At 54.8% G+C, this 22,980-nt stretch overlaps 1 protein-coding gene across 1 annotated transcript in view; it reads right to left on the bottom strand.

The window, feature by feature from the left end:
• The window catches only part of NPHP4 (nephrocystin 4), a 109,718-nt gene that overhangs the window by 24,657 nt on the left and 62,081 nt on the right, over positions 1-22,980 (bottom strand). The window contains exons 13-18 of the mRNA XM_049618928.1: positions 18,875-18,936; positions 16,873-16,980; positions 15,338-15,486; positions 15,002-15,193; positions 14,380-14,567; positions 1,277-1,437 (exon numbers count right to left, since the gene is read on the bottom strand). Coding sequence (XP_049474885.1) covers positions 1,277-1,437; positions 14,380-14,567; positions 15,002-15,193; positions 15,338-15,486; positions 16,873-16,980; positions 18,875-18,936 — 860 coding nt within the window. The remainder of the gene's footprint in view (positions 1-1,276; positions 1,438-14,379; positions 14,568-15,001; positions 15,194-15,337; positions 15,487-16,872; positions 16,981-18,874; positions 18,937-22,980) is intronic.

Raw genomic sequence — 22,980 nt, 5'->3', positions numbered from 1 at the left:
CCTCCCCTCCTCCCACTCCCTTCCTCCCCCATCCATCCCCTCACCCCTCTTCCCTCCTCCCCCTACTTCCTCATCCCTCCTCCCATCCTCATTCCTCATCCCTCCTCCCCCCTTCCCCCATCGCTCCCTCCGTTTGCTCATTCTCAGCCACACAGCTCCATGCCTACTGTGGGTCACGACTGTGCTGGAGATGGGGTAACCGTCCCAAGCCCACCCTCCAGGACATCACCAGCCAGTGTGGGAAACACACAGTGGCCACGATGATCCCTTGGGGCCGCACCGGACAATGACCCAGGAAGGCCCAAGGGACCAGAGTGAGGACCGAGTGAGGACCGAGAACATGAGCTGACACTTGCGAGTGCGCGCTGCGGGCGACCCTGTTCCCCTGGGGGCAGAGATGGACACCGAGGCGGGCGGAGGGGGGACGCAGCCCTGTCAGCCCTTAGGAGGAGGAGGGGAGCGTGGCGTCAGGGGAGCCACGCGCATAGCCAGGGGCACCACGGGATGGCAGCCGTGAGCTCGTCGCAGTGAGGGCCACCCAGCAGCAAGGAGTGACTGGGCTGCTGCAGGGGCAGGGCTCACAGTGGGGGGTGAGGGGGGGGGAACCGAGGGCCCCCGAGGCTGAATCTGGAAGGAGGTCAGCTAGTGGGTGACTCTCAGAGCTGGGGGGGGGGGGGGGGGGGCTGCAGCTGTGGAGCCGTGTCCTCTCACACCTCCGTGCCACTGCTGGGACGTCGTGTCCTCAGTCCCTGGCCCCAAGAGCACAGTGCAACTACGCTGACCCTCTGGGGGCAACTCTGGGGAAGAGCCTTAAATTCACCCACGGACACAGGTCTTAGTATACGAGGAGGAGGGAAAGCTTAGAGACAGAATCAGGTTCCATTACAGTGAGGAAAGCACGACTCGAGTAACCGAGAGCAGGCACCAGGTGATCTTGGCACACTCCACTTGGTGCCCCAGCTCCTACCTCCGGGCTGAAGGGGGGACTCCCGCAGGCCCGGCCGCTGCCCCGGGGAAGGCGCGTCCTCACGTCAAGGGGGCAGGAGGTGACCTCACCAGGGGTCAGTTTTGGGGGGAGCGGACCGATGGCTGAGAAAATAGAACCTGGTATTGCACAGCTGAGACCCCGTGAAAACCTTCTCCTTGGGGCGGGACAGGATTTGTGAACAAAGAAGTCAGACCCCGGTCCCGCACCGGATGATGACCACCGAGCGGGCGGAGCCTCCCAGAAGGGCCACCCCACCCGGGCCGGGCTCGGCCAGCAGAGCGCAGCCACCTTCATCGGGACGGCTGCAGATCCAACGAGGAGCAGAGAGTCTCCATCCCAGACGTCCACCTGGAGGGTCTGCGCGGCCAGGTAGTGGCTGAACCGACTCTGCTCTCCGGGCCTCAGGAATCCAGGCTCCGCCAGGAACTTGAGCTGAAAGCCAGGAGAGCCTGTGCAAAGAGGCCCCAAATGAGTCCACAGGTAATTAGAGCCATCTATCGTCTTCACACTTTGAAGAGATTTCTGCTCTGGTCACGATCACTAATTTCTGCTTCCGTCGTAACTACAGTTTAATAAACACATTAATCAAAAACGTCGTAAGATATCCAAATTCACAAAACAAAGAGTCGTGTCCAGAAGTCTGCGTTTCTTCCCAATACATACAATGAACTCCTCCCAAAACACGATTTAGGGTTTTCACCGAACCCTCGTGGAACAGTCCCTCCCGAACGGGGACAGGCGTCCCGGTGGGGCTGCCGGGGGAGGCCGTGATTCCGTGTGCAGAGTTTAAGGAGCATCGCAGTCTGCGTCTGCTGTCAGAGCGGGGCCGGCAGACGGCCGTGGGAGCTCGCGCTGAGGTCGAGCTGAGCACACGGGGCTCGCGAGGCCCAGCCTCCGCCCCAGCACGGGGCCTCCTCGGGGCTGTCCCGGCCGCCAGGCTTATTACTGACAAGGGAGCAGACGGCAGCCCAGGCCTGCAGCCTCTCGAAGCGGCAGCGCCATCCGTTCTACGTCGGCAGAGACAGCGAGCTGCAGCGCCGGGGAACACGCTCACGGAGCCCCTGGTGAGCCCAGTACTAAGTCTCGGGAGGAAGGGCCACGTGTTTACTCAGCAGGGGGAACAGGTTCCAGGGTCCTCACCCCACCCCAGGGGGGCCCACACAGTAACGCCCCATCCGCTCTCAGGACCTGGACAGTGCTCCCTGTGGAAGGAGGGAAGCCGGTCGGGACAGGACACAGCACTGGGGGCTGAGAGCGGTTGGGGGCGGAGGGCCTCGCACGGGCCCAAGGGATACAGAGCCGGGACCAGCTGCCAACGGCCTGGCACCGGCCACAGCGAGGGAGGTCACAGGGGCACCTCCTGGAGCAGGGGAGCAGTTAGGAGTCAGGACAAAGGCTCAGGGAGGGCCGGCCGTGACACCGTGCAGGCCAGTCCCGAGCATCACATCTCCAGTGACCAGACGAAGTCACAGGCTGAATGGAGGCCAAGGACACCCACCGCCCCTGCCCCAGTGCCACCAGCCAGCTGAGACATCCGGTGCTCTCTGGACACCCCTCCATAATGGGTGGCTCCTCAGAGGCATGGTGGACACTGGAACAAAGACCTGTGACCAGCCCAGCCCCAGCTCAAGGCACCGATGCCACAGCTCCACCTGCCAGGTGCACCTGCGCTGCGGAGAAGGAACAGCTCGGGCACCGGCTTCCACGCCGGTCCGGCTTCCGACTCAAAGAGGCAGAATAGATCTGAACCCTGTGGGCCAACTTCCCAAACGACACCCATAGACACCTGGCCCTGGGGGCTCCATGCTCCACCCCAGGGTCCCCCAGGCCCAGACTCTCCACCCGGGTTCCACTTGCTCGCCAATGTCCCCACTGGACCCTCGACGCTCCTTCCCACCCTGGCTCCTTCCCAGCCTGCGAGGCTGGCTCCTTCCCCCTCCCCATCACTACCTCCTATCAGCTGCCCGGTCTTCTTGATGCAACATAATAACTGGGACCCCCCACCACGCACCAAACACCGCGTGGGGATCACACGGGAGAAGAGGACGAACGGGGCCCAGCCTGATGGAGCTCACGGTCTCAGGACAACACACTGAGCCCAGAGCTGATGGTGTGCTGAGCACCTGGGGGAGGCCTGTGGGGCTGTGGGGGCCCTCCTGGTCTGGGCCCAGCCTCAGGGCTCTCACGCGGGAGCCGCCCAGTCCCCCCGCGCCCGCAGGCTTGGGTCCCTTCACTCTGTCCGGCTCAAACGACCGGCTCCTCGGCGGCCTCCCCTGAGGCCTCCGCTCCCTGCGGTCCATCCATCACTGCACGGCATCCACAAAGGGAGCCCTGTGCCATCTCCACCGCCCTCAGAAGTCTGCGATGCTGCTGACCATCTACTCAACCAAGACAGACCCCAGGGGCAGTGGCACCTCCCCAGGGTCCGCTCAGGCTCCCAAGCTTACCTCCCTCTCCGCCCTCACAAACACGGAGCCCCAGCCCCCCACCCCCACCGCCGGGCTCCTTCCTGAGCCTCAGTCCAGCCACACCCCTGTGTCCAAGTCTGGAGGAGTCTCTTCCTCTGGCTGGACGGTCCTCAGCCTCTGCCCCTCCTTCCTGACTCACAGACACCCCTGCTCCGTGAAGGCATCCACAACTCCCACAGATGACAGGCACGTTCTAAGACTACAGTCTACAATCACCAATGAACACACGGCAGCTAGGAATATCTAGGCACCAAATGACAATGCAAAAAATCTAGAGACGCAAGGAGAAACAGATAAAAACATAATAATAGTAGAGAACAACTAATCACTTTGTTTTCAAGTCAGGTCAAGTCCACAATAAATAAGGATATGAAAGACCAGACCAGCTAATCCCTGAGGTGGAGCGTGTGCATATACGTACGACACTGCTCCCCAACAACAGAATACATCTTTCGAATGTATTTGGGACGTTAATAAAAGTTAATTATGTGTTAGGCCACAAAGAAAACCTAACTATGCTCCATAAGGTAAAAATATTACAAATAATATTCTCTGATCACAATGCAACAAACCAGAAATTGGAAACAACTTTTAAAAACAAATTTACAACTTACTTTTAAATAATTCAATGTCAAAGGGGAAACAAAATTGAAATAGATTTTCTAGAAAAGAATGAAAATTCTACTTATCTGAATCACCAAAACATAATGCAGCGACCAAAGGAAAATTCATAGCCTTGAATACTCTGCATCCATAAAGACAGAATTAAAACAAATGAGTTAAATAACTCAAATTAGAAAAACAACAGTAAAGAACACCCGCCCCCCCCAAAAAAAGTAATAAAGATAAAGGCAAGATTTCGTTGGTTTGAAAACAAATAAACAGCAAAACCCACCATGAGGTACACTTCTGAGTCTTTGGAAAGACGGGTAAATAGAAATGAGCAAGTGAGGAAATGTCCCTGTGCCTGGCAAGTCTGCTCCTGCCCCACGAGGGCCATTCTCTTCATGTTAACCTATGGATTCCCCAGAACCCCTAAAAAGGGCCTAACAAGTTCATTTGGAAAACCAGCCCAGCCAGAATGTACAGAGAGGTGGGGGACGGGGAGGGGCAGGGCTGCCATAAATGCAAAGCACAGCCAAGTAGCACCTCTGACCAAATAGCATGCCTGCCTTTCCTGGTCAGATAATCTAATGCAGAGTCTCACAAACCACAGCCCACAGGCCGATCTAGCTGGGAGCTAAGAATGGCTTTCATCTTTTTAAAGAGTTGTTATTAAAAAAAAAAAAAAAAAAAAAAAAAAGAATATTCCAGAAGGAACATATGTAACCCAGAAAGTCTAAAATATTTACTATCTGGTCCTTAACAGAGATCAGTTTGCCAACCTCTGGTCCAATGGAGCAAAATATAAAATCCAGAAATAAACCCACTTGATAAAAAAATGTTGGTACGTGATAGGGGTGGCCCTCAAGTCCCTGAAAAAAAAAAAAAAAAAAAAGATGTCCTTTTTAATAAACAGCACTGGGTCAAAAGGAGAGACATTTGAAAAAAGATAACATTGGATCCCTATCTCCCATCACACAATAGAATAACCTGCAAATAAACCAGAAATCTCATGTGAAATATGAAACCTACAAACCCTCCAAGAAAACGTGTGCTTCTCTCTACGAGCTGGCGGGGAGGACGCCCTCGTATCCAGGACTCGGGAAAACTCAATACAAAGGAAGACTGGCACATTAGACGGGACGAAAACAAAACTTTACTTTGGAAAACCCGCCAGAAGCAAAGTAAAGACAAAGCAGGAGAACGTATCTGCAACTGACGTCACAGGCAACAGTTAATCCCCCTAATAAACAGAGTTCCCAAAACAGAGGACAGAACGGACAAAAACTCAGGGAGAGAAATGGAAAAAGATAGGAATAGAAGTTTGCAGACAAGGACAAATCTAAAAGACACTCCACTTCACTCGTTATAACAGAAATGCAAATTAAAACTTCACAAAGATCCATCTCACATGATCAGACTGTAGAACTCCCAAAGGTAAACAACCCATTTTGTGGGCAAGGCCCTGAGGAAAGAGGCAGCCCCAGGCACTGCCAGTGAATCACAGGAAGGTCATGGGCTAAGCCGGTGGGGGGTGGGGGGTGGGGGGGGGGGGGGGGCGGGGACGTGGGTAACCCAGTGGGAGGGGCTAACCCGGTGGGGGGCGGGTGCTGGCACATCTGTAACCTGACAGCTTGCCAACGCACCCTAAACACACAGCGCCAGGCGCAGAGAACACGTTGACCCCGGTTACTAATTGCCACCTTCTCTGAAAGGCAAAGCCCTGGAACCAGCCCGAGTGTCCCTCAGCAGGAGACCAGGCTGAGTGAAGCACAGGGCATGCGCCCAGAGCAGTTCGATGCGGCGTGGAAACCAGCGCACAGGGGCTCCGTGTGGAGTCAGGTTCGGGGCGTAAGGTGAACTGAAAAAAGCAAGTGAGAAAGAGTGTTATTTGCTATGCTACCTGTTGAACAAAGAAACAAGGAGAAATAGAAATGTCGTTGCTTACTTTTTAAAACAAACAAAAACATCAGAAGGAGAAGCTGGAAACTAAAAGGCTGGTTACCTCTAGGAGGCTGAGTGGGGTGTGGATGGTCTGGAGAGGACACGGGGTTTATATTTTGAGCCATGTAAATACTCCAACATAAAATTAAAAACAAATGGAAACCAATGAATCTGACTGAATATCAAATTGGCACCAGCTCCCCAGAATCGTCTCCAGGTCTGTCCTCAGCAGGACGTGGCCCAGGAAGGGAGAACGCCAGAAATCTGAGCCCTCCACTCGGTGTCTGTGCCCTTAGCATTAACAGTGGCAATGTAATTCTTCTTTTTTTTTTAATGTTTATTATTTATTTTTTGAGAGAGAGAAAGAGAGAGAAGCAGAGAGAGAGAGAGAGAAGCAAAGAGAGAGGGGGACACAGAATCCGAAGCAGCCCCAGGCTCCTAGCTGTCAGCACAGAGCCCAACGCAGAGCTCAAATTCACGAACCATGAGATCATGACCTGAGCCGAAGTCAGACGCCCAACTGACTGAGCCACCCAGGTGCCCCAGTAGCAATATAATTCTGAAAATACATGATAGAAATTGTAAGGAAAAGTAAGTAAATACATTATCAGGAAACACGATTCCCAGTATAAAAAGATACAAATAAATTCCTTTGAGGAAAAAACTAAATCTCAATGAGGAATACCAGTGTGAACTCATGCTACGATATACTCTCCAGCTCTACCCAGGGAAAGGCTTAGAAGCAATGCGACCCAGAATCAAAAGCACCCCAGCCCTGGGTCTCTAAGCGTGTCCCACACAGGAGAAGCAGCTGGTCCAGGTCGGAGGCAGAGAAGGCACATGGGGAGCCCAGGACAGGGGGCCGTTCCAGAAAGCGAGGCTGCGTCAGGGCTCCCGGCCCACTGGGAGGTCTCCTACCGGCCAAACATAGGGAAGCCTGAGCATCAGAAAGTAGTAACGATTGGGGGTGCCTGGGTGGCTCAGGTGGTTAAGCCTCCAACTTTGGCTCAGGTCATGATCTGAGGGTCTGTGAGTTCGAGCCCCGCGTCGGGCTCTGTGCTGACAGCTCAGAGCCTGGAGCCTGCTTCGGATTCTGTGTCTCCCTCTCTCTGCCCCTCCCCCACTCACATCCTGCCTCTCTCACTCTCAAAAATAAACAACAACAACAACAAAAAAGTAGTAACGATGAATTTAACACACTGAATAAACATCAGAGTGATGTTCTAAAAACCAAACAAGAACACGGACAGGACATATATCAATCGTGGACTGTCCCTACTGGAGTAGCTGTTACAACTTCTTACCCTGCAAACTGGAAATTCAAGGGAAAGTATCAAGCTTTTATTCTGTTTTGGAGGATGTATACGTAGTTCACCCTCGGTTGATAAGGAAAAATTTTTTGTTAATAGAAGAATGTCAGTTAATGGAGGGAAACCAAATGATAAAATTAGAAAAACCACCATTTACAAAATTCCAACTCAAGTTTATTTATTTATTTTTGAGAGAGAGTGAGCGAGTATGCATGAGCAGAGAAGAGGCGGAGACAGAAAGACAGTCCCAAGCAGGCTCCACGCTGTCAGCGTGGAGTCCAATTCGGGGCTCGATCGCATGAACCATGACATCATGACCTGAGCGGAAACCAAGAGTCGGGACGCTTAACTCAGTGAGCCACCAGGCGCCCCGACAAAACTCCAGTTAAAGACTTGACCCAGGCAAAGCTCCACCAAGGATGTTAGAAGAGTGGGTGAAAGTTGTTGGGTGGATATTCACGTGGAGCCCAAGAATGGCCTGAGAACTCCGTGCTGAGTGCCAAGGGGAGCCACCTCCCTTCCCCCAGAGGCGCGTGGGGCGGTGCCTCACCCAAGGGACCAAACCAGCACCCTCACCATGAGCCCTGACCTCGACACTGCAGACGGGATGTCACATGAGGCACGTGGAACGCTGGTGCCACGTCCAGACCCTGACGGAGCGCGTAAGCCCTGACCCTCCGTGCGCGAGACCTACCGAGGGCCAGGGTCAGTAACAATGTGCGGAAACCATCACATGCACGCAGAATGAGGGACGCTCTCCAGGACCACTCGCCTGGGCCCTTCAAACAGCCACTGTCGCTGGAAAGAGAAGGCAGGGGACTATTCCAGAGGAAAGGACGTTAAGGAGGTAACCCCCAATACCACACAGGTCCCAGACTGCGTGTCACAGAGAAAAAGCAGCCACAACAAACGTTATGAGGGAAAACGGGGATGGGGCAGTGAGACTCCTGTCCATTCCAGGACAACGGTGGAACCATTTCTCAGTAAAGCCTGACACTGTGTTTAGAGGTGAAGTGTCACCTCCCCTGATGCTGGCTTTCAAATGATCGAGGGAAACAGATAAACAGCGAACGCAAGCGTGTCACAGTACACAGACACGGTTTTGGTAGGTGGGGACGTGAGATTGTACGTGGAGAAGGCACAGGACACAGGACAGCCACCAAGGAAGAGGCAGCACCCAATTGGGCCCAGAGCGGGGCTGGCAAACGCCAGCACGAGAGTTCTCCAGACCAGGGGGCTCCCGGCTGACCTAGAGCTCAAGGACTCCAGCTCCCGTGCTAAGAAAGGTCCCACTGGCCTAGACATCGGGAGGAACGTGTTAGAGACGCCCAACTCCAGGCCAGAAAGCAAAGGAAATAAGGGGAAGAAGGCGTCGCATGTGTGCGGGAGGATAGGACCACAAACGGCTGAGCCCTCCTGAAAAGAACAGGGACAGCAGTCGGCAAGGGAGCTCTGTCCTGAGGAAAGGAGGCAACAAAACACAATTCTCCTCACGAGCCGGAACACTGAGAAACAGGAGCCTGGGGCAGAGGCAGCCACCAGGTCCAGGGCCGTGGGTTCCGGAAACTTCTGTCCGGGAGGCTGCCACGTCTCCCGCTGGATCAAATCTACTCTAATGGATGGGCATTGGGGAAAACTGCTGGGCAAATCGACTAAAGATGACCACGTGTGCCCTAGAGCAGTTTCACTCGTGGGTGCACACCCAACACCAGTGCACGCGCATACATACGCACCCAAAGAAGGCGCAAAAGCCGGAAACGAGTCACACGTCTGTGGGCAACCGAATGGATAAATGGTGTGGAAGACTCAGAGGAAGAATTTCCATACAGCCAAGATAAAGGCCGAACCGCCGCTCCACGCGGCAACCTGGATGGACCTTGCGGACACGTCGAGCAGAAGTGAGACTCAGAAGGGCACGCACAACGTGATCCTGCTCCAGTCCAAAACCACAGTGCACTGGTCTACAGTGACAGACTCTGAGGGGCGTTCACCCCTGGGGAAGCCAAGGATGGGGGGGCAGGGGAGGCCCAGGTACCGGTCTGCAGTCCTATCGGGGTGGCTGGGCTCGTGGTCACACAGCGGTGTTCACTTTGTGAACACTACAACGTTTATAAACATTAACTCAAAACGGATCACAGACCTAAACTTGAAACACAAAACTCTGGTACCCGGGAAGACAGGGGACACAAATCCAGGTGACCTTGGGTGTGGTGACGGGTTTTTCGCTCTAATACCAAAGACACAAGGCACCCATGACAGAAATAACTGATAAACCGGACTCCATTCAAATCAAAAACATCTGCCTTCCCAAAGACACCGGTGAGACCACGAACAAGGGTAGCCGCAGGCGCAGAGAAAACATCTGCAAAACACACATCTGATGACGGTCTTTTGTGCAAAATAAACAAGGAACTCTTAAAACACAACAATAAGAAAACCTAGTCTACAAATACGCAAAACGAACGGGCAGACACCTCCCCAGAGAGACGGGCACGTGGCAAGTCACTCTTGGCGGACAGGCTCCCCATCGCACGCCATCGGGGAAACGCAAGCCAACCGGCAGCGAGATACCACCATGTATGTGTGAGAACGGCTAAAACCCACAACACCGACAACGCCAATGCCGAGAGGGTGTGGAGCAGGCCCGCACTCGTGGCTGGCGGGAACGCCACACGGTGCAGCCACTCGGAAAGACAGTCCTTCAACAGCAAACATACCCTTACCTTGCGACCCAGCAAACGTGCTCCCAGGTGTCACCCAAGAGCGCTGAAAATTTATGTCCACACAGAATCTGAGCGAAGATGTCTATAACTGCTTTATTCGTAAAGGCAAAAACTGGAAGCCGTCAACATGCCCTTCAGTAGGGGAAAAGAGAAATACACGGTGGTCCCTCCAGACGATGGAACGGGACGCAGCGTCAAAAAAAAATGAGCTACCAAGCCCCAAGAAGTGATGGAGGAATCTTAAATGCATACTACTAAGTGCAAGAAGCCAGTCCGAGAAGGCTACGTCCTACACAATTCCAAGCATACTACACCCTGGAAACGGGAGACCATGGGGACAGGAGAAAGATCAGTGGTGGGGAGGGGGGAGGGGGGAGGGGGGCGGAGAGAGGGAGGGTTGAAGACGTGGAGCACAGGGCGTATGTGAGGGGTGAAGTTATTCTGCATGATACTGTATGGGGATCTAGATGTTCTGTGTTTGTCAAAACCCACAGAATGTACACCACCAGGAGCAAGCCTTCGTGCAAACTCTGAGCTTTATTTAACAACAAAGCGTCAACACTCGTCCATCGACTGTGACAAACGTCCACACCTGATACGAAAGGCTGCTAACTGGGGAGACTCTGGGAGCGGCGGGTATTTGGGAACTCTGGACGACCAGCTCAGTTCCTCCATAAAACTAAAACTTCTCTAAAAAATAAAACCTATTAATTTTCAAAGGCTGGTGCAACTGAACGCTTTGTTTACACACATGTTCTATCTCAACAACAGAAGAAAACATATCCTAAGTGAGGCTCAAGAGAGGCTAGGTGCTAGACTGCGAGGACCCCAAGCTGGGCCACAAGGAAGGACCCCAAGCTGGGCCACGAGGACCCCAAGCTGGGCCGCAAGGAAGGACCCCAAGCTGGGCCACGAGGAAGGACCCCAAGCTGGAGCTGCTGGAGGGAGCCCAGACCCGCCCAGGCAGGGGCAACATTGGCTAAGTCAGCTGGGTAAGACACAGAAAGGAACTTTTTTTTTCGGACTTGAACTTAAGAAATCTGGACTTTGAATTCTAATTCATAGTGACAAATTTTGATTTTGGAGCTTAACTTCTTTGGACCTCAACTTGCAAGGAAATTTCTTTTTTTTTTAAGTTTTTTTTAAGTTTTATGTTATTTTGTGGGTGAAACAGCACAAGTACGGGAGGGGCAGAGAGAGAAGGAGACAGACAGAATCCCAAGCAGGCTCTGCACCATCAGAGCAGGGCCCGATGGGGGCTCAAACTCATGAACTGTGAGGTAATGACCTGAGCCAAAACCAAAAGTTGGACACTTACCCGACTGAGCCACCCAGGCACCCCAGGAAATTTAATTTTTGAACTAATTTCTCTCTGAGAAATTCATACGGTAAAGGAGTTTATATTCAAATCAGGCCTTCTGTACGGAATCGCCTAAACACTATCCCTTTAACCTCACCGCAGAACCTCCGAGAGCTGCCCTAGATAACGTGGCCAGATGGGGCTCAAAACAGGAAATGGAAGAGGAGACACGTTCTCGGCAACAGGTGCATGGGAGCCTTGAAATCAATGCACCATTGTGATCCATCTCAGAGCCTTCTGGGGACATGAGCTCAACTGTCCGCCAACTGTCCACCGATGGGAGGATGGGCAAAGAGAAGGCAGTCGTTTCGGGAGAAGTGGTCCCAAGAAGGCTGGGAAACCCAGGGAGCTGAGAGAACAAAACCTGGGAATGTGGCAAAGGTCCTTTCCTGGCCACATGCTTCCAAGCAGAGGGACCTTCTGCGCCCACCCTCTGCCCAGTGCAGGCTCCTCCCCAGGCCAAGGACAGCTCATCAGCCGGAGGGTTTTGGAGAAGGAGCAGACCTGAGCTTGCACCCCCCTTCCCCTCTGTCTTTTCAGACTCGCCTGCAGGGAGAGAGGATGCCAGGGGCCTCAGACAAGCAGGGGGCGAGGGCTCTGCCCTGGGGTCCGCGGCTGGCGGCAGCTGTGCAGCTACCTCTGCCGGCAGCAAAGCCCATCGGATGGAGAGGACCACCAGCAAGACGCCCGGCTCTCGGACCCACTAACGCCTGCAACAGCTCTGACCCTTGCGACCGATTCTGACCTTGTGACCTCTCCCCACCCCCGGCCCAGCAACTTGGCTGACCCTGTCTGCTGTTTTCTAAGCATTTATGCTTAGTTTCAAATTTCTCTCCCTCCACTTTTATTGGATTTATTCTGGTTTTTCCCCAAACTTCATGAGTTGAACAATTAGATCAGCATTTTAAAAAATGCTTTCTTCTTTCCCAATACAAGCATTTAAAGCTGTAAATTTCCCCTGGGGCACCTGGGTGACTCAGTTGGTTAAGCATCCAACTTTGACTCTGATCATGGTCTCACGGTTTGTGAGTTCAAGCCCCACATCAGGCTCTGCACTCTAAACATAGAGCATACTTCAGATCCTCTGTCTCCCTCTCCCTCTGCCCCCCTCTTGCTTGCTCTCTCTCTCGAAAATAAATATAAAAACATTTAAAAATAAATAAATAAGTAAATGAATAGCCATTTCTATTTTTATTTCTTCATTAACCTATGGAATAATTACAAATGTATTTTAAAATTAAAAAAACAAAAAACCCGGCAGTTCAGAGCCTTTTTTGGTTGAGGGAATGGTTGATTTCTGATCTGCAGCGTTTCGGTCAGAGAATGCCATACGATTAGATCGGATACTGAGTCTCCTGGTACAAGGTGATGCCTGCGTGGTGGCCTAAAACATACACACATGTCTATGAATGATCAGTTTCCATAAGTCTCAAAGTATGCTTGAAAAGAACACATGTTCTCTAAACTGGTCCTGCAGGTTTTGTAAGATCATCTTTTTAGACTGTATTTTACAATTTCCCTCACTATTTTCTGCCTGATATGTCAACTCACCGACACAGGTCGGTCCAACCTTCTGTGACTGCAGGTTTGTCAATTTCTGCATAAAGTCTATCAATTTTTCTTTTATATTTTGAGGCTATGTTTTCTGGAAGTTCAACAGATACAGAATTATTTATTTCCTTAGTGATTATTCCCTCGATTATATTTCACAGGTTTCTTTACCCCTAGCACTGCATTTGCCTTTTGCCTCTTTTGTCTGTGCTGATGTCGTTAAACTACCCTCATTTGATTAGCATTTTAACACATCGTTTTCCACCTGCCCTTTCTACTTAAGAGACACAAGGTACCCAGCTCTGCCCCTTACCATGTGACTGACCATCAATAAAAACAACACTTTTGATCTGTTTTGCTCTACTGCAGTTTAAATCCCCTGGTTTATAATGATACCAGAAACAAACTTCGGCCCCACTCTCGAAGGATGCTAGGGAACTGGCTAATTATTGTGAAAATTAGTAAATAAAAGGGAAGAACTGAGCATTATTCTGCCTTTCCTACGTGAACTGCACCTCAGGAAGTTTCTCTTCATGGAGGCATTCCAGCTGACAAATGAAGAGGGGTTCCAGAAGGAGAATGCCACCACTTAAACCCTGAGCATAATCATCAGCCCATCAGCAACGGACCTAGTGGCCACCGACACGGCACAGAAAGAAGCGACCGGGCCCTATGCAGCTGCCAGAGGTAGTGAATGCAACCCCGGCCCTGGAGAATTCCTGCCCAAAACAAAAACATGCCTCTGGCCACGCACATAGATCTCACTCCCAATGTACAGAAAAAACAGGGGACAGAGAGGAACATTCTAAATGTCATCACTGGGAAGCAAAACCCCAGTGCAGACTGAGGGCAGCTCCACGGGACAAGCAACGTGGCTACTTCAACAAATAAATCGGAAGAAGAGACTGGGGACGGCAGGGGGACCGCAGACAGACACGAGAGCGACGCCACTGCAATGTCCAGGGAAACGTACCTGAGAAAACCTTTAAAAATGTTATCATCCTCAAAAAAAAAAAAAAAAAAAAAAAAAAAAAAAAAAAACCCTTCTTCAACCTCAAAAAAAAAAAATGCATGAAGTTACTGGGAAAATTTTAACATCAGCTATTTGATGGCATTATGGGGTTATTATTCATTTCCAGCAGGATATACTGAGTTTACAGTGTTCAGAAAGGACTCCTTAGTTTTTAGACACACGTAAGGAAATACTCGCAGATGAGATCAGACGACGTCTGGGGTTTGCTTCAAAGCGACCCTGGCTCGGGGAGGGGTCTGGAGCGGGGGCCCGCCGGTGGACACACTGGTTCCCTACACCGTTCCTTCCAATTCTGCACGTGCTGGAAATGTTTCATCACGCGTCATTTGAAAATAATAGAACTTGCAGACAAGGCTCGGTGCCGGGCTTCTCACGCCCACCAGACGCACGAGCACTTACCAGCATCGGAGGAATCATCTCTGTCGGCAAGAACCAGGAGATGCAGCAGGGAACCGGGGCGCGTCCTGCCCGCCTCGTCCAGCCTGACCAGCTGCAGCCGCGGCGTTGTCACGGGCGGGAAACGGTAGAACTGGAAGGTGAAATACACGGTCTTTGGCCACGGCGCTGCCCGGCTGTCTTGGGACACTCTGAATCCAATAAGAGCCCAAATTAATCGAGCCTCCAGAGCAGAGAACCTGGGCTTTCAACAGCCCAGTGCCACAGGCCACACACCGCCTCGTCCGCCCACCGGGTGGCTCCACCGGGATCTCGGGGAGCCCGCTGGACAGCAACCCACTTCAGCCCCAGCTGGAGAACCTGCCCGCGTAGCCACACGAATACCGAAGAATTGACCAACACAACACATTCAATCACAGAAGACCAGGCAAAAGCAGGTTTGACCGCGTTCAGAAATGGCTGAGTGGGGGTCGTAGTGAGATGAAAATAAAAACAGACAGCGTCCCTTAGTCTGGTAAGATCTCAGCATGGAGGGTCCTCCCAGTTCAGAACCACACAGAGGTGTTTCTTCAACGCGAGGAAAGCGAGAGCCAGAAAGAGGAACACAGAACACTTAAGAACGTACCTGCTAAAGGCAAGAAACTGCAGTACTATTTCATTGCCTTGTAGACAATCGGATTCTTCCTTCTGAGGGTTGAATTGCACGGGGTCTGCGGGATTTACAGTCTCGGCTGGTTGCTTATTGGCATCCAGAATCTCAGGAAAGCCAGAGGCCTGCAGGAGCACCATCGAGGCCCGCGAGAGCTTACTTCCAGAGCTGAAACAGAAAGACCCCCGCAGCCGGCCTCCAGGAAAGAAGGGAGGGGCAGGACCTGTGGCCCCACCTCTGGGGACAGCCTGTTGTTCAGGGTCCGTCTTCACGGCACAGCACACACCGGGCCCTCCCACGGCCGCCCCTCACCTCCTGGCCCGGACGCCCGCGACAATCGGGACGTGCACCGGTGTGAAAGGCAGCTCCTGCAAGTGTTCGGCAACAGATGCTCCCAGGACCGAGGACGCCTGGCTCAGCTCGGCTTCCAGGTGACAGATCCTGCCCTCCAAGGGGAGCCCCTGCTGAGCAAAATGTGGGCCCGGGTGAGGCCAGCCAGGATCCCAGCCTGTAACGACCAAGGATGCTGGGGTGTGGGGGTTCACGGACGAACCACCTCTGTCGGACTGCCAGCTTCAGCAAATGAAAACACAGGAGGCCCAGTTGCCTTTTAACAGCAGGTGAACAATGAATAATCTCGGTATAATGTAAGTACGTCCCGTGAAATATCCACGACTGACTTATACTAAAAAGTCACCGTTTATCTGAAACTCGGGTTTATCTGGGCATCTCGTATTTTGTGTGAGTCGGGAAGCAACGAGAAAGGTAGCATCAATTTTATGAACAGGTACCATGGGAGGGATGTGCTGTCTGAGAAGGTCAATTAACATAAAAACCACATTTATAGAACAGAAAAACAAGCCCTCCTTCAAACCACAAGACGCACTGGTCCCCAGCCCCCGGCTGGCGCGTGCAGACCTTCCTCTCATCCCATGTCACTGGGGTATTCTAGTCATCCCCTTGTATCCCACCTCCCACGTCCCTCCAGAGTAGAAGGCGTGTCTAAATGAAGAGCTTGTCTGGGGACCGGAATACTCTCCTTCGAGCCTGCTTCCCCAGCTTTCCGTTCCAGCTCAAAGGAACACCACAAAACCAGGGAGGACTCTCACACATCTCAGCTGTCAACACTAAGAGGTGCAGGCTTTTCATAAACACACGAGCCCCAGACAGGCTTTAGACCGAGGCATTTCACGGTACTGGGCGTGTTCTCAAATAGATAAGGGAACGGCACTACTTTTCCTCAATAGACTCCCAGTATAGGACTGAAGATGCGGTTTACAGGAGCGCCAGCCAGCTTTTGGAATCAGACTTCACTTGTGCTCCCCAAGGTCAGCGGCAGCACAGGCCTGTCTGAGCCCAGACGCACCAGAATCCAGGACGGCGGGTTCCGCTGCTTCTCCTTCAGCTGCTGACAGCGAGGAGAGTGTCCCGGAGTGCTACAGGCTTGGGTCAGCCTCTATTTCTACCTCTGGCAAAACTGTCCTTCTCTTTCAGGCACAGAGACCCGAGGGTGGTCTAGCTCTGTCTGGTCAGGTGGAGCAAAAGCCTAATTAAGCCCTGTGGCAGGAAGAGCTCCCACACCTAATGCTCCTTGGTCAGCAGGACAGAACGGTGGCAAATACCGGAAGCAAGAACTGTTAAGCCATGTCCACACACACACCCTCCCCCTCCCCCCACCCCCCCCCAACCCCCCGGCCCCGCGACCGTCACCATGCCCGTATCACGGAGAGCCCATGAGGGTCTCGGCCGCCTCACCAAGGCCCGGCACAGCTCGCAAAGCCAGAGGCCTCAGCAGAAGCCAGGGTTCGGAGCCACTCCCTGGAGGAAGAAAGGGAGGGCGTACTTACCGCCTGGGCCAGGGAGGGCTCAGAGCCGGCAGGTTGCGGGGAGGACAGCGTGGCTGAGCGGCACCGGGCGGCGGACCGTGGGGAAGCCGCCAGCTGGGAGAGAGACAGCTGAAGGGGAGGAAGCGTGGACGAGACGTGAGACACACCCCTGTCACGTCACGGCGCCCCCCCCACCCACGCTGGCACAGACCCGGTAAGCGGGGCAGAGAGGGCAGCGGGAATGCGACCTCGTGCTCGGTGGCTGCTCTGGAGCCCAAGACCGCTCCTGACTTCCTTCAGTTTAGCTGTGGACACGCAAGGCCGTGCCCTCTCCCAGATGGTAACGTTTGCTTACAAAATCTTACTAACACAAAAGAGCAAGTGGAGGAAGGGAGGGCCAGGGAAGCCAGGGTCTCTGCCACTCGCGGGCTGCAGGGCGGGCTGGTCTCTGAACCTGGCGGGGTTTCACTTCTAGCCGGGGACTGAACATCTCGAGACCCTTCGAGTCCCAGCACCTGTGCTCCCGTGACATGAGCCTGGCACGAGGGCCACGACTGCAATGGCAGCCCAGGCGGGCTCTGGAGACAGACCGCTGGGATGGAGTCCCCACGTCATCACTAGGATCACGCGACCGTGGGCAAGTCACCAAACACCTTTTTTTTTCCCCCTCGGTGTCCTGTCTGTATGACTAAGAGAGCACCTAAATCACAGGACCAGCTGGGAATGAAGCGAGAACCCGCGGGGAGGGGGTGGCAGGGAACCCGGCACGTGGCTAGCCTTCCGTAAACATCACAGGCGTTCGGAAGCTGAGTGTGGCTGTCAAGGGGGCCCACCGTCCACTGGAGACCCCCCTCTCAAGTCCCGGACTCTGTCACGCACAGCCACAGCCGGCCCAAGGAGGTGCTGGTGCAGAAGGACTCGACACACGAAGAGGTGGTGAGGGCATACGACCGAGTGGGGGCGTGTGGCAACAGGGGACCCCAGAGCCCTTGAAGGGGCAGAGGAGAGCTGCAGGGTCTGTTCAGCTCCCCTCAGACCCCACAAGCTGTCTTGAGCCTCTCCTGCCTCTGGAAGCAGACAGCGCTATCCTGTGAGTCCCGAACATTTAGGGTGACATGGAAACTTCTGGAAGGAAAGTGCTTGAACAGGCCAGCAGGGAAGCCTGGGAGGCTGTCCCCACACACGTGTCTTCTGGCAAATACAATGCTCACTACTGAGCCAGTTTACAAGCTGCATGGTATACAGGAAAACTGCTTCTGTGGGGACAGTCTGATACCGGATTATTCGACTTTTCTAGGAAGTCAGTTCCTAGGGTGCTGCTGGCAGACGACGTTGGCTGGAAGACAAGCCAACCCTGGCCCTGTACAAAATGGCGCAGCCGGAACCGCGGGCGAGCACCACAACCACTCGGGTTTCCAGAGGCCAGAGCAAGGCAGGGCCTTCTCTTCCTACGCAGGAAACCCTCAAACGCAGAGCCGTCTGCTGTCTGACGGGCGGTCTCTGCCGGCCGCAGCCTGTCTCCACCAGCACCAGCTGCTCAGCCGCTGGGCCTGGCTGGTGCCCCAGGTGGCCATGACCTCGCTGGCCAGGACACTGGTCACTGCCAGGCCCCCTCTCCTGGCAGAGACGGTGGGGAGGAAGGAGATGAAGACCATACTATGGAGCCTCAGAAAAGCAACCAAGGCTGTTCGGTCCCGAGAGACTCTCCAGCCGCTAGACATAACTGCCGGGGAGAAGACGTCATTTCTCAAAAGTATTGAAATGTGCCTTTGATGGCTGACCGCAGGATCACTAATAACACTGGTGGCCGCCGGATGGATGCACGGAGAGCTGAGCAGCTGCAGCCGGGAGGGTGGGGCACAGCAGGGCAGGGACGGGACGCAGCACCTCGGCCCCTCCCCTTCCCCAGCCCCAGCCCACCAGGCAGGACACCACTGTCCTTCAAGACGCAGAGAAATGTAGCTGGAACCTTCGGGTAACTGAATTTGGACTTCTGAAACAGGCCTCTCGGGCCTGGACTTACCCCTGGTCCCACGGGCGAGTCCTGAGGGGCAGCGTGCCCCCGGGCTGGCAGCGCTGGTGGGCCTGGGGGGGAAACAGATGGAGGTGGGGAGGGAGCCCGAGTCAGCCAGGACCTGCCCCGTCTGCCCCCTGGCTGTGACCGGTGCCGCCCGCGGCCCAGGCAGCAGCTACTGGGCAGAGTCCGGGGGCCCAGCAGTTTGGAGCAGACTTGGCCTGGGCAAGAGTGAGGATCGCTCTGCGGGTGACAGCAGAGGATGCAGCCTGAGCCAGGTGTGCTGGGGCTCCAGCTTCTCTGCCTGGCCTCGTGCTCTCCGATCGTGTGGTCTCACCAAGGGTGGGCTTCGTGACCGTGAAAGTCCTTGCGTGCCTGCCCAGGGTATTTCCATCTTCCCGCCGCTCACACACACCTGACTTCAAAGAGCTGGGGTCCCGTGTCGGCGGGCCTGGCATCTCCCCAGCTGGGGTGGACTTGACGTCAGGTAAGGAACTTCTAAACAGCCCACTTTTCCTGTCTCCCAGCCCTGCTGATGCCCGCTCACTCCAGATGCAGACGTGGTGAGACCGGGAGGGGTAGAGGCCCCCAGAGCAAGGGGCCACATGTGTCCTTTGACCTCAGGGATGCCAAGGCAGGCTCCCACAGGCTCCAACCTGCATCCACCTCGGAGTCCAGAGGGCACCCCCGTCAGTGGCCTGCCTGCCCCTTGCTAACAGGCCAAGGCAGGTGCTTCCCAGGAACTTAGAAACACTTGAGTCCCAGAAACTTCAGTGCCCCAAACTAGCTCATGGCAAGTCACTGATCAAGCTGTGCCTCCGGGGAAAGGTGTCACCTCGCCAGAAGCAAATGCACATGAGGATTCGGCCAGCCAGGGCACCTCCGCTCCATTTCAGCCACCCTCCTCCCCGAAACTGTCCAGCCACCGAGTCTTGCTTTGTCCCACCCGGAACAGGGACCCTGGAAAGCCCCACAGCCTGACTTTGGCAACAAGGCTAAAACTGCAGGAAACGCCTCCGTGGCCCTCCACTAAGAAAAACCGGAGCCTGCCGTCCAAGACCCCCTCCACACACCCTTGTTCACCCACCTTCTCAAAGCTGGGTGCTGTGCGCTATGTTTCTTGAGGTAAGTCTTTACATTGGGACTTATGCAATCTTATCTTCCTAGAGAATAAATCAGCACAAGAAAGACTTTGGCGGCAGAGTAAAAAGATGCCTGCTGGTGACCGCAGGGCCGGGATGCCCGGGGGGCAGGGCCTGGGCGAAAACACACCAAAACCACAAAACATCCCGGCTCCAGCTTTTTGTTCCAATGCTCTGGGCGGTAATCGGTGATCGCTGGCTATGTTGCTTCCCAAACAAGACCACCTACCAGCCACAGCCAGAGAACGTGTCCTCTTCACGAGGCCACTTCAGTGCCTCCAAGAGGCTCCCTGAGGCCACAAGGCCGGACCCAGGATGGGAGGCCTGAGCTCCAGCACAGGGCACAGCCGGGCCAGGAGCCACCGGGCAGCACGTGTGCGGTGACGGCACATCAGAAAGAGTCACGTGCACACAACACGGACACACGGAGGGAAGAGCGGCCGTGGTCACGTGTGTGGCCTGGTAACAACTGGGGCGGGGGGAGGTCCTGATGTGGAAAGGGGGCCAAGAGAGATCGTGGCATGGGAAAAGCCAGTCCCCAAACAACCTGTATGTGTCATCTCATCCACATTCAAGGGGGAAAAGTTGGAAAAGAGCGCCATGGATGCAGGAGCGTAGATAAGGCCGCTGAAATCCACGCAACGGGGTGCGAGGGCGAGGGGCTATCACCTCCCCCTTGATGCGCCAGGGTAAGCGTGCACATTCACGGGTCGGTGGTGAAATTACAAAGAACTTCGGGGCGCCTGGGCGGCTCAGCTGGTTAGGCGTCCAACTCTTGGTTTCAGCTCAGGTCATGATTTCACGGTTTGTCAGTTCGAGCCCCGCGTTGGGCTCTGAGCTGCGCGTGGAGCCTGCCTGGGATTCTCACTCTCTCCCTCGCTCTCTCCGCCCCTCCCCTGCTTTCTCTCTCTCAAAATAAATAAATCAACTTAAAAAAAAAAAAGAACAAAATTTAATTTAACAATCATTACGAGGTGCGACTTTGCATCTCCGTCGGAACCCGAAACGCTCCTGGCTGAACCAACGACGGCGGGCAGGGGGGCAGGGCGGCCCACAGATGGAGACACCACGGAAAGTAGCTGCTAGCCCCAGAGGCTCGCCCCGCACGCGCCCCTTCCGGGAGCAGCACCAGCATCTGGCTGAGCAGCCACAGGGCTCTGGTCTCCTGAAGAACACGGAAACGCCGAGAGGACCGGCAGCCCTGCACGCGCTCTGGGCGGCTCAGGGGCCACGCAGCCTGGGAAGCCACGTGCACCTAGGCCTCGGAGGTGGCACAGAGGACAGCGGGAAGGGACTACCCAGGTGGTTCCCCCGCCACCAGGGCTGCGTGCTGTGTGGACAGCATCCCCACCGACCGCCCGAGACAGAGGACAGCAGGTTGGCCACCTGAGTGAAGATGCATCTTTCCCGACACCTTGCCACCCACTGGTTAGCCTCCACTTGCTGAAAGCCACCGTCAACAGAAGCTCCCCATCCAAGCCGCCCTCTGTCAGTTTGGCTTCTAGAAGCCCAAACTGTGGACACCAGACCCTCGGGTCACGCAAAGACCTGTGTCCTGGCACCTCCTCTGCCTGGGGGACGCGTGTACAGGATCACGCAAATCTGAAACGTCAACGCTCCACAGACCGTGCCTTTGGTGAGGGGACTGGGCAGGGGTCACAGAGAGTTAAGCAAACAAGTGCACGGGTCAATGGAAGACCAGGCGTTCGTGGAGGCTTCCTCCAGGCTGGAGGGAGCAGAGGCCTCTCTGGAAATGCTGGGGGGCCCACAGCACAACCATCTCCCTGCCCGTCCCCAACCAGGGGCCAGCCCTGTACAGCAGGTACCACCAAAGCCCTTTGTCCCAAAATGCAAGCTGTCTTCTGGGAATGCTTTTCGTAAACACCGCTGTGCGTTCTGGGGGGAAACTGAGGGAAGGAGTCAGCAGGCGGGCCGGATGAGGGGTGTTCACAGAGGAAAACGCTGTCCAGGGGAACAAACCCACCTATGTCCAGCTGAGGGGTCAGTCATCGACTAGCTCAGGTCTCGGACCGGGGAGTGGCGGGGGGAGGGTCTGGCAACATTACAGGATCTGGACAGCGGACACCAAACGCATGGCCGAGGAAGGGTCAACACTGCTAAAGACAGCGTCACCGTGATTTAAAGAAAGACCTGGAGAAACAGATGTCCTCACTGGGCCTTGAAAATAAAGGATTCCTCAGTATCTGATGGTTATTCAGACACCAAGAATTCATACGACAAACCCATTTGAAAGGCCCTCATTCCTAATTATTTGGGGGTAAACAGTCATCCTCCCTGAGACTCTAACCACAGGAAATGGGGACAGTGAACAAACCGCAGAGATTAGGGACAGCCAGCTCAGAGATGGCGTGGCTATGGGGCTTGGTGCTGCACCCAGGGTGCACGCGGGTGGCCGAGGGCCTCCTGCACACCGGATGCCTGGGGAGGCCCAGCACACCTGGGGGTGCTGCGGGGGAGGGGCTGGGGCTGCCCACAGCTGCACAAGCCCCCCTCCACCCCCCGCCGCAGCCGCCACCATTGCTCAGGCAGGCCGGGCAGTCAGGGGCAGCGAGGGACACGCATCCCGAGCACACCCGGGGGTCCTAGGGTCCTGCCTGCGCCAGCAGCTGCCACAATGCTGCTAAGTTAGGGCCCAGGGTCCAACATGCACCTGAGCACCTGGGAAGCAGCTCCACACCTGCGGGAGCAGCCGGGCTCTTTGTGCGAGAGATGCATGTGCCTGGTAGAGACGCCCCAACCCAGATGTCCCCTAAGCACAGAGGACACAGTTGAAGATGCATGCTCCAAGGGCTGACGAGGGGGTGTCACCACAAAGGTGTCACGTCTAATGTCTGTCCATCCTGCTGCTAGAGGTGCGCGAGTGCCCCAACCAGGCCCCAGAGGAGTGGGGAGAGCCAAGGGGTGCCCAGAGTCTGAGGCCGGGGTCAGCGTCAGGGGCTGGCCACTGCAGGG

Source organism: Panthera uncia (assembly GCF_023721935.1).
Source record: "Panthera uncia isolate 11264 chromosome C1 unlocalized genomic scaffold, Puncia_PCG_1.0 HiC_scaffold_4, whole genome shotgun sequence".
Taxonomy (NCBI): Eukaryota; Metazoa; Chordata; class Mammalia; order Carnivora; family Felidae; genus Panthera; species Panthera uncia.
The sequence above is the reverse complement of the archived record's forward strand: the minus strand, read 5'-3'. Positions and strand labels throughout refer to the sequence as shown.